The sequence below is a fragment of the Alnus glutinosa genome, chromosome 12, assembly GCF_958979055.1.
Source record: "Alnus glutinosa chromosome 12, dhAlnGlut1.1, whole genome shotgun sequence".
NCBI classification, from domain to species: Eukaryota; Viridiplantae; Streptophyta; class Magnoliopsida; order Fagales; family Betulaceae; genus Alnus; species Alnus glutinosa.
The window spans coordinates 16,439,044-16,451,061 of NC_084897.1; the positions used below are offsets into that span (position 1 = coordinate 16,439,044).

The 12,018-nt window shown below is 37.5% G+C and overlaps 1 protein-coding gene across 7 annotated transcripts in view; it reads right to left on the reverse strand.

Moving 5' to 3' along the window:
- The window catches only part of LOC133851185 (uncharacterized), a 79,662-nt gene that overhangs the window by 31,834 nt on the left and 35,810 nt on the right, over positions 1-12,018 (reverse strand). For 5 of the 7 annotated variants that reach the window (XR_009895762.1, XR_009895764.1, XR_009895763.1 and 2 more), the window contains exons 8-16: positions 10,991-11,086; positions 10,616-10,852; positions 7,746-7,929; positions 2,179-2,290; positions 1,991-2,077; positions 1,713-1,851; positions 1,308-1,404; positions 1,132-1,194; positions 569-678 (exon numbers count right to left, since the gene is read on the reverse strand). Coding sequence is in view for 3 of the 7 variants with exons in the window: in XM_062287512.1 (XP_062143496.1) it covers positions 569-678; positions 1,132-1,194; positions 1,308-1,404; positions 1,713-1,851; positions 1,991-2,077; positions 2,179-2,290; positions 7,746-7,929; positions 10,616-10,852; positions 10,991-11,086 (1,125 nt within the window). In the remaining 4 variants the exon portion in view is untranslated. The remainder of the gene's footprint in view (positions 1-568; positions 679-1,131; positions 1,195-1,307; positions 1,405-1,712; positions 1,852-1,990; positions 2,078-2,178; positions 2,291-7,745; positions 7,930-10,615; positions 10,853-10,990; positions 11,087-12,018) is intronic. The other 2 variants (XM_062287514.1, XM_062287513.1) reach the window with 2 other exon arrangements.

Here is a 12,018-nt window from a genome sequence, read left to right on the forward strand (position 1 = left end):
GTCCAGTCTTTCTCTCCTTTGGAGTGGTCTCTGTTATGTTCCACGGTGGGGTTTGGGTCCCAGGGACAAGAGGATAAGACTGTGGCTTTCCTCTTTGCCCTTGATGAGGAGCATATTCGGGAGGATAATCTTGTGGGTTGAGAGCTTTAGGGGCTTAGGGGTTTGGATTGTTTTGTGGGATGTTGTTTGGGGCGGGTTGGTGTTGAGGTGTTTGTTTCTCGTATACTTCGTGTGTACTAGGGGTGCCTTACGCTGTTATTTATAATATTTGCACTTCTCAAAAAAAAAAAAGATTTTTCACATAAATCCGCAAACTGCAACAGAAGAGAAGATATGAACCTTTGTTCAATTTCCTAAATTTTTCTTAACGCATTGTTTTCTGTTACAAAACCTAATCATTATAGCGCAATGCAAGCTTAGATAGGCTACAACTAATGCAAATCATAATTTGTCAGACCGCATGATCAATTCTAGGAAATAATACCCCCTGCAATTTCAATCAGGATAATCAGAGCACCAAATATTAGCTTACAATGAAAATGTCTTTCAAAAGGAAGATTAAAACCACCTGATTAAGCCGTGAAAAGCGTTCAGAAAATAGCCTCGTGAGCAAAGGAATCGTGACATCAATTGCTGCTCTCGCAATAAGAGCATAGGAGATTAACCTTTCATCCATGGCTGCAAGAACCACATGACAATAACTTAAAGTGAAATTAAGCCAAACATTAAAGATAAAGACGATGATAACAAATAGAAAAAGAACAGTCATTATCATGGGGCATCACCATTTAACACTGATCAAGACCTAGTACTGTCATAAAAAGTTGAGTAAAAAACGACAACTAAATTTTTTGATAAGTAATTTCATTATCATTAATTAAGTGCAAAGGGGCACAACCCTAGCACACATAAGAGAAGCCCTAATCAGACAAAACACTTTAAAACACCATTTTGTTTCTATGAACCATTTTGTTTCTACGAAGATTCGAACTCATGATCTATTTAGAAGATTGTACCATACTAACCATTAAGTCAATCTTTAAAAAATAAAAATAATAAAAATAAAAATAAAAATAAAAAACCCAACAAATAAAGAAGCCTAGTATATGCTTCGATATCTTTTTCCAATACCAGAGACTGAAGCGTGAAGGTACTCAGAGTCATCATCCGCGGTCAATGCTGAAGAAGCTGCTGCTATATCACACAATAACATTCACTGTTATGACCAGATAAAACCCCCAGAGAAATTGACTGTCAAGTAGAAAAGCAAAGAAGAAGCAACATAGCATGTAATATGCCAGAATTACCTTTTAGCTCAGACTCTACAATCAAGGCAAAGAGATTGCCTGCAGCACTTATCCCTTCAGGAGGAAGCATTGCATTCCCACCAGTACTATCCAATGGCTGAAGAAGAATTGTAGAAATTCTTTAGTTCTATGACCAATACCAAACAGCTAGAAATAGGCACACACCACAATGATTACACTATCAGAAACAAACTGTAAAATATCATCAATGACAACAATGCTAGTAACCTAGAATGAGCACTGAACAAATCTGACTTAAGGTCACCCTCAAAATCTTTCAAAACCGGTAGTTATTGATGAACTCATAAATATGAAAACATTGTTCTTGTTTCACACAAATGGTAACAAGATAAAATATGCTAAAAGAGAAATAGATGTTTATTATAGTGCATTAAAGGCATATACCACAAGAAGGGCAGTCCAGGTATCTAATAAGATATCACGTGCCACCCAGCTCCATGTCTCCTCTTCAGTATTGTTAATCATAAGGACTTTAACAACTTCACACATCAAGCTGGATAACAACGTAACAGTGCCAAAGGGCCTGAACATCAAGGTAAAACGTTTAGCCAGGAACATATAATATATCTGTCAAAGATGCAAGCTCCATCATATGAATAACCTCTAAAAGAATGATACATAAAAAACTATGAATTGCAAAAATCTTCTGCTCTGTTACTAACCTTATCGACTTCAAGAGTTGATCAAACACAAAGGGAGTTGTTACATTTGCAATAGATAACAGTGCACGGCAACCATCAAGCATCTCACTGAAAAAAATAAAAAAACAAGAATTAACGTGGCAGTTTGCTAGGGTGCATATATATAGATTTATACAGATGAAAAAACGGTTGATTTACAAAGATATGACCTTTCACTTTTTCCACATTCAATCAATTTTGAAACAGCATCAGGGGGATCAATCCACTCTAATATCCCAGAGAGCAGCTGCAGCAAATGATGTTTGTGCATTTGCCCATTATCTACAACAATGAACAGCTTAATCACTAATACATATATTTTTCACAATCAAGAATCTCTATCCAATGAAATTTGAAGCAAAAACAGATATTTTACCAATATCAGAGAATTAGTCAATTAACCATTAAAAGTATATCCACGTAAAAGAGATTCCAGCAAATACTCTAATCATAAATTGAATGTTGCCCTCGGCCTATTTGACCATCATGCAACCTCAATTCACAGGAAGAGAACAAAGATCCACCTGGAACTGACAATCTAAAAATAAAAAGGATATAGAAAATCTAAAAAAGTAGGATTCTGCCTTACGTACTCTTCCAATTAAGCTCAGCCCCAGAAGTTCAACAACATTGAAAGTACTGTTATTCAATTCCTGCCAATTATTCTTTTTGATCTATTTCTAGCTATTGTTCCCTCCCAAGGACGGGTTCTTACATGTTACTCACCCATCCACCACTGGAAACACAGCTTCCTATCTGACTTAGCATCTTTTATAGATGTGTCCCTTCTCTTCTCTCTCCTTTCCCTCATCTCCAGTTCGTAGACCAAACGCTCTGCATTTGCCAAGTTGGGAGAGTAGACACCCTTAAGTAGTGGTTGGGCAGTGATTTTTGCGCTAGCAGGCATAGAACTCAGAACGATACTTGAGATTGTGTCTTTTCAAGCAGACGAAAAATCTGCTAGATGACCGAGGGGTGGAGGCGGCATTGCAACCATGATCAATTGTGGCAAAATCAGTACAAATTATTTGTAAGCGAATGCTTTGGAAGATTTAATTCTTCTCTACTGCAATTTCTGGCCTAACATTCTGGGTGTGCCAAGGAGGCATATTTTAGCAATAATGGGGTGCAGGCATTAGTAATATATGACGATCCAAGTAAAGAGACGATGATATTGGCAAATGTCACCATCGTCACGCAGACTAAGCTGTCGGGTTTCTTTGGAAAAGATGGACTGTTTAGGGTATTGCCTTGAGAGGGAGCCTTGAAGTTTGAGAGCGAAGAGGAATTCATGGATATCTCAGCATTTCCAAGCTTCTTTTTCCTACCACAACCATAGATGCCCTGGAAGCTTAGGCTTCACCGTGCACAGGAAGAACCTTGGCACTGCTTTAACCGCAGCTTCCGCAGCTGTTGGCAGATTTTTGGCTACTTTCGAAGGCATCACAGAGTTGTTTTGATCAGGTAAGACTTCTGAAAAGTTGTATCATTTTGGAGTTCCAAATTTTCTGGATTTCTTTCACGAACTTTTAGATATTCTTGGTGTGAATTATAGTGTCTTGGGAGTGCATTTTGAGTATTTTGAAGACTGTTTTGGGGCTTTATTGGCTGTTATTTGTCTGTTGAAAAACTGTGTGGGCTTCTCAATTGGATAGAATACCATGGTGCCTTATTCTGCTTGCCCATATACTACGGTCAGTCAGGCTCATATAAGAACATGGTATCATCTATGAACTAGTAGGAGATCTCCATCACTCAACTATCCCCACCCTGAAAACCAACAAGGTGCCTACCCTCAACTATCTTGTTATTATCCTACTAGGGATCTCCATAGCCTAAATGAAGAGAAGAGGTGATGATTCATCTGTAGCCTCAAACCTCTGGAACTTAGAAGAAGCAAGGACTAATGATGAGCAAAATTGAGAATCAACTGTTGAAATGCAAACAACTCTTTAAATGGTTAGCAAATGCCTTAGCCAAAAGTTCAGAAACACTGCCCCCCTAAACTAATAAGCAAAAATTCTCTTCTTCTTCTTCTTTTTATTTTTTTATTTTTATTCTGAAAAGTAATTCAATCTAATTAGACAAGCCCAGAGAGGCACAACCCTAGTACCAAAGAAGTATACAAGAAAAACTTTCCACCCCCTCCTTATATATTTTTACACTCCCACTCCGAATGGCCCCACTACCTCCTTAGAACACCAACCTCCCCATAAGTAATCATATATATTTATTTTCTACCACAAATTCTCTATAGCTAACGCCTCCATCTCCGTAGCTAATGCCATGAATCAGGTTTCTAACCCCCAAACCACTTGATTTCATTGGAGTACAAATTATCGACCAATTCACTAAATGAAACTTAAACTCATCCCAATTCCACCCCAATAAAAAATCCCTCCGAAGTTTTTCAAGCCTATTAGCCACGCCAAATGAAATTGGGAAAAAAGTTAAATAATAAGTAGGCAATTGAAAAGAGTGCTTTTTATCAAAGTCAATCTACTTGCCTTTGATAAATAAAGCCTCTTCCAACCAGCTAAATGATGTTCCATTTTTTCAATAATGCCATTCCAAATAGATGTAGCCTTGCAAGAAGCTCCCAATGGCAAACCTAAGTATTTCATCGGCAAAGAAGTTACTCTACAAGCAACAATATGAGCCAAACCTTCAACGTCACCCACGTCACCAACATGATTTTGCCCAATTAATCTTCAACCCCGAAACTGCTTCAAAACATAAAAATAGACATCGCAGATGACGGAGTTGTTCACAATTTGCCTAAAAAAAAAAAAAAAAATCATATTATCATCTGCAAACAATAAATGAGACACTAATGGCTCTTCCTTAGTCCTCAACCCTACCCCATACGAACCAGCAAGCTCATTAGAATACCATCCACCCCACAATCTACCAAATTTGTAGTCCACCACAACTCTCCACCACATCTCTCTCTCATGCCTATAGCGCCAAAGCCATTTTCCTAGAAGAGCACAGTTGAATTTCAACAATTTCCAAACACCCAACCCTCTCTCAGAGAGATCCGAGAGCAAACCTTGAACCAGCTAACTAAGTGAAATTTGAACTCTTTACCTAGACCACCTCATAAGAAATCACGATAAAGCTTCTCTACACGATTTGCAACACTTGCAGAGAGAGGGAAGAGAGACAAGAAACAAGTAGGCAAATTGGAGAGTGTGCTCTTTATAAGTGTAATCCTACCACCCTTATAAAAGTACATCATTTTTCAGCTAGCCAAACGACGTTCTATCTTTTCAATAACTCCGTCCCACATAAACTTGGCCTTAAAGGAGGCCCGTAACGGAAGACCAAGATATTTCAAAGGCAAGTAAGACACCCTACAACCCCAGATGCCAACCAATCCATCCACATTCTCAACAATACCCACAGTGACCATTTCTGACTTGGCTAGGTTGATCTTCAATCCAGAGGTAGCTTCAAAGTATAAAAATAAAGCATGAAGGTCGCGAAGGTGGTTAGGCTTAGCCCCACAAAAAATCAAAGTATCATCCGCAAACTACAAGTGTGAAATGAAACTAAAGAATCCACATAGTTATTTTTTTGATGTGAATTTGCCACCCGGTGGAAAGATATAGTGTTTTATCCCATTCTTCAACTACAGAGCCCTTGACTTCCACCTCCAACTCAATTCTTCAAGAAGAATAAATCTCTTCAATTCCTTGGAAATATCTTCCTTCCTCAGTTAAAGGTATTCCCTATGCAATAACATCCAGCTCCCGAATACCATCCAAAAGATCCTTATTTTGTTTCCCTATTTTGCCAAAAACCTCCTCATTCCATTTCTTCAAATCCGATTTCAAGGCTTTCAACTTACACGCCAGCACATAACTAGGAGATCCTTAAAAACTGTAGGACATCCACCATGGTTTCACTTGCTCCATAAAACCCTATATTTTTAGCCACATATTTTCAAACTTGAAATAACTACTACCCCTATCCGAAACACCACAATCCAACATCAAAGGAAAATGGTCCGACAGGATTCTAGGGAACATTTTCTACTTCCTTTGGCACAACAATAAGAAAAGAAGTATCTAGACAATTTTTATATGTACATTTACTACGGAACATTAAAATAAAAATAAAGCATACATGACATCTTCCTCCACCATCCTTTAACAAGTTTGGCAATAGGCCATGGTAACTAGATCTAGATATAGGGCCTTATCCCCATTAAGATCTCCACAGTCCTAACAACTACCTTATCTTCAAACAGACCCTCTAGTCACTCCATAACGTCTAATGGCTGAGAAAGGAATAAAGATTCTCAAGAAACCAAATTATGTCTTCCTTCACCTCTCTTTCCTTGAAAAAAAGGGCCATCAGATTGAACATTCCCAACAAACTTTGCTTTTCTATGCGAACGCCTAAGCTGATGCAAAAACTTGATGCTGTTATCACCCTATGAAAGCCAAGCCAACCTCAGTTTCTGCCACTAACAAGTCTGCATTTGAAATAACATTTTCAAATCAAACTTGAGTTCCTTCCACACCATTCGTCTTGAGATAAATATGAAGCCCCGTCCTCTGTGTCCAAAATCTAAATCTCATCAAGCACCCTACCCTTCCAAAACCCTAAATCCCCAAAGCTCCTTCCATTTCTATGAATCATCTTTCAAGGCATTATTATTTATACAAAATACGCACTCATTCTCTGGAAAATTCCTTCTATCTTTTACACATGTCAATGTTCCCATCATAATTAACAAGTTAGCAGGGTTGGAATTATCATTAAAGTTTAAAATTTAACCCTTCTTTTTCATCAGGAGTATTAGATTAAACCCCATTGAAACCCACCCATCAATGATAAGGTGATTTAAATATTAACAGGGCACCCCGCAAGGCACATTAGCGGGAGAAAAAATTCATATTTTACTAAGGAAATGGTTTGGGTTTCATCATCTCACAAATGAAGCTAATGTAGTTTATCATGAAATGTTTGTAAGTGAAGAAACATTGAACTATTATAAGATTTGGAAAAAATAAAAAATAAATTCAACAAAACCGCTCTAAAGATCCAAAAGTTGTAACTTCTTGCGAACAAGTTTAACTAGATCATAACAAATTTTCTTTTATTAGGGCATCTCCCGCCCCCTATAGACTGCAATGTACCTCATTCGCTGAACGACTATCCCACCAAGATGGTAGTCGAACCTTTCGAGCACAGTGACTGCCTTGCCAGGAAACCAATGACTAATCCCTAGCCCAATGTCCAACGCCACTTCAAGCATTAGGTCTTAAATCATGAGCAGATGGTTAGAGGCCCGCAAGGACCCCCACACAACCCAGGCGGCTGGCCCCAAGAGAGAAGTAGCACCCAGGGGGATTCGAACCTGGGATCAAATGGGAGAAAAACCTTATTGTCCCACGCTCTAACCAACTGAGCCATCCCCTTGGGGTTAACTAGATCATAACAATTATTATAAATGAGTTGATTCTTCTAAAATCTATTAAAATTAGAATACCTTAGTATGAACTCATACAATGAGCAATAAGACACAAATATTAGCATTTATAATAAGGAAATTCTTGACAAAATTTATTACGGGCAACACGTAGTGATTAAGTCAACAAAAGCAAACTTTTGACAGATTCAATCAGAATAAGATAACGGCACTACAATTACATCAAGGACAAGCTCCTATTCTTAAAAAAAAAATGAATAAACAAAGGATGTGAATAGGCAGGAACACTTGTACCAGAAAGAAAAATGGTTCCTGTCAATGAGCAGAACTGTACAATTAGCTTTCGAGCAGAGACTGCAATAGGGCAGTCAAGCCAGTAACCTTCACACGAAAACTTATGTCGAAGTGCCGCATATAAGCTCAGGAGCCACCCAATATGGCCACTTGAAATCAAAACATCATGCCAAGCAGGACCAGGCTACAAGCAGCATTAAAAGAGAATCCAGAGAATGTAAATGACTAAAACGTAAAGAGTTCAAAATTCTATGCTATATTTGTCAAGTGTTTTGTCAAGTGTTTTTTGTGTTTTGATTTGAAAAGATTATTAATGTGATAGAAAGTTGAGAAGTGTTTTCGGCAGGTCCACATTTGAAAAATATTCTGTAGGGTCCACTTAAGAAAACTATTTGGTAAATTTTTTTTTTTGATAAGTAAGAATTCATTAAAGAGCGCAGAGGGGCGCAACCCTAGTACACAGGGAGTATACAAAGGAGCCCCTAATTAGAGGACCGAAACGAACAAGAAAGTAAAAAATCAGCGTACGACATACTACCCATGCCATTCGCCGACACCCAAAAAAACAACATATTAAGCATAATTCTACAAAGAGCCCCAGCCTGAACCTCCACATCCTCAAAAAGCCTAGAATTTCTCTCCCGCCACAAGCCCCACAAAACACAAAGAGGAACCTGCTTCCAAACACGGTGAGCAGGACCACGACCCAGCAAAGAAACAAACACTAAACATACATATTTTGAGAAAACACAAGCTTATTTTTTAAGGTGCAAGACTGAGTTCTTGTAAAAAAAAAGGGAGGATAATTACCTTTTCCCTTCATCAATGACCAAGAAATGCGCGATGCTCCTACGAACTACCAACTCGACCAAAATAGAGCATTCAACTACCACAATTACATACTTTGCCCCCTTCCGTTAGTTAGAGTGGTTAAATAGACGGTCAACGGGTTACGTAACCGTCACGTGCCGTCTAACAAATTTCTCTTCCTATTTTACCCTTGTCTTCGTTGTCAGTTCATAGAAGCATGTTGGAAGAGAATGGTAGTTCACAAGGGGGAAAAGGTAATTACCCCCATGTACCAAAGTTATAGTTTTTTTTTCTTTTTTCTTTTTTTCTTTTTTTTTTTTTGTAAACGCCAAAAATTCTTTTTTACAATTCAAATCAATTTCTTCATATTTTTATTTGAAAAGGTTTAAGTTTACATAATTAAACTTTTATATTTAAATTGTTCTTTTAAATTGGTCTAAGTATGTATCCTCTCCTGATTAAGATGTTGGTCTTTTTCTCTCAGCTTTTTATATGCGGTTTTCCAAGTGACAATCCTCAAATGATGAAAGGGCTTGCTAGAGGAAGGACACGATTTATGATAACATCTTTGACTTCATATTTTACTAGAATTGTTGTTGGTGATTGCCGTGTAGGTAATATATACCAAGAAAATTATATATACAAACAACCATATTCAGCTACAATTACACAAATGCCATACTATTTTCAACAATAAAATTGTATATACAAATTGAGATTAACAAATCAATTAGTATAGCATAAAATATAAAGAAATTACATAAACTATTAATCAGGAGAGGATACATACAAATCAATACAAATTTAAATATAAAAGTTTAATTACGTAATTTTAAACCTTTTTAGATAAAAATATGAAGAAATTGATTTGAATTGTAAAAAAGAATTGTTGGCGTTTATCAAAAAAAAAAAATGTAACTTTGGTACATGGGGGTAATTACCTTTTTTCCCCCATGAACTACCATTCTCTTCCAACATGCCCCCATGAACTGACAACGAAAAACGAGGGTAAAATAGGAAGAGAAATTTGTTAGACGACATGTGACGTTCACGTGACCCGTTGATCGTCTATTTTAACTACTCTGACTAACAGAAGGGGACAAAGTATATAACTGTGGTAGTTGAATGCTCTATTTTGGTCGAGTTAGTAGTTTGTGGGGGCATCACGCATTTCTTGGTAGTTGATGGAGGGAAAAGGCAATTACCCAAAAAAAAAAAATTAAAAAGAAATGAGAGAGAGAGAGAGAGAGAGAGAGAGAGAGAGAGAGAGAGAGAGAGAGAGAGATAGTGGTCGTGCGACTACCATCAGTAGCGGAGAGGGGTGGTCACACTTTGTCCTATGGAGGTGGCCCCGCAGCCACCCCTTTCCTCCGCTAGGGTGGCTGTGCGGCCTTCCCTCTCTATTTTTATAATTTTTTAAGTAATAAGTCAGCTTTCACACCTGAAAAAATAGGCATATGATTTCTCAAAATATTCCTATAAGAAGTGGAAAGTTTTCTTAAATGTGTGTTTGTGTTTGCTTTTTGAAAAGTGTTTTGTGTTTTGAAAAGTGATTTATTTATCAAGTGTTTTTAGAAAAAAGTATTCTTATTTTTGAAAACAAAACAGTTTTTGAAAAGTTTAAAAACACAGCGTATAGTAGTGTGATCTAGCAAAAGATTTGGAAGTAACATAATATGAAGTTTATAGACAACACACCAAAAAAGTGCTGTCAACACAGCATTGATGTAGACTAGATTATTATCTTGTTTTTTTTTTTTTTTTATAAATAATTGAAATATTATTAAAAAGCGCAAAAGACACAACCCAGATACACAAAAAATAGACTAGATTATAATTATATTGTTAAGGTTGGTTTTTTCTTTTCTTTTCTTTTCTTTTCTCAAGTTTTCTCTTCTTTTTGATTTGGAAAGCAATTGTAAGGATAGTGGGAAGCAGGAATTTATTATGCTATCTATTAGCATGACACAACCACTCTTCTATCTCTTATAACTGCTTCTAATCAGCATCTTAAGTTTAAGATTCCCTGCTGCTAATCACACACACACAAAGCTCGTTACCTGCACTAAGGTACACTCAAATCTCTTAAGTGAATCAGTATCATGCCTAGCTCCAGCAGAGAAAACATTTATACTTGTTTTTGTGCTATTGTTGTTGTACCGAAAATCCCAGTTCAGGATCTGAAGCATGAGACGGAGTGCAGCATTACAGACTTTAACCTCGGGTACAGCAGAGTTGGATTCAATTATCCTATTTGTGACACATATAGCAGCATCTCGAGCCCAACAGTAGAACATCTATTATTATATGGCATCAAAACAACAATGACCAATGTCAGAAGAAACAAATGAGAACCATAAAATGAAGTCCATGTATTAATAGCTCATTCTGGAAGGAAAACTAAAAAGAGGACTGCAAACAGAAACTGAAAGAACCTTCAAATAGTCTATCTCTAATGACCTCCGGCATTGCTCATGAAACTCCCTAGGAAGGCCCATGGCACTTGAAGTAGAGGGTGAAAATTCAGATACCTGAAGAGAAATATAACACATTTTTTTTTTTTATAAGTAATCCAATCTCATCAAGAAGCACAGAGGGGCGCAACTCATGTACACGGGGACTATAGAAGGGAAACACCCAATTAAAAAAACAGAAGAAGAATACATATAAAAAAAATAAAAAAAAGAAAAAAATTAGAGAAATTATAACAGTTTAAGCAATCATCCAAACATAAAGAGATTTTTTTTTGGATAAGCAGAGAAATTTTATAAAAGATATAGGCACCCCTAAGCATACAAGAAGTATACAAAAGGACGCAAAAATAGAAAAGGCAAAAAAGACAAGAGAAACATGAAAAAAAAAAAAACACCCACAAAGGCCCAACCACAACAGAAAACGCAATGCACCCCAACAAAAACCCAAAAACCCTCTGTAACAGTACATCACAGCAAGAGCCCTCTTGCTTTTGCCCCGAGTAGAACCAAGACTCCTAGCATCATAACAGATATCACACTCAAGGTTATGTATTTCTCTATTCCCTTTAATCTTAGGAGTGGAGACTGGGACCTCAAAATGCTACCCTTCAACCACTTGAGCCATGACATCTAAAAAATCCTTTACGTTCTCCTCAAAGAAGATCCTCACAGCTTGGAGGCATAGAGGCGGGGAAGAATGGTTGTGCAAAATAAGGAACCCATGCCGACAAAAGCTGACTAGAGGTTCCCTAACTGCCACGGACTCCAAAGGTGGCAAAGGATAAAAACCCAGCAGAAAAGGATAGCCGGTGATCGCCGCCAAAGACTCAGCTATCAAAAACTTGTTCAACTGCGCATCCTTTCGCTTTTGAGAATACCTCATCACCGACTTAGACTACGAAGGATAGATAGGTGCCCCAAACTTCAACGGCACGAGAAGGGAGAGATGAAGTTGTTCACCTAACTCTATCGCCCCTGAGGAAACACTA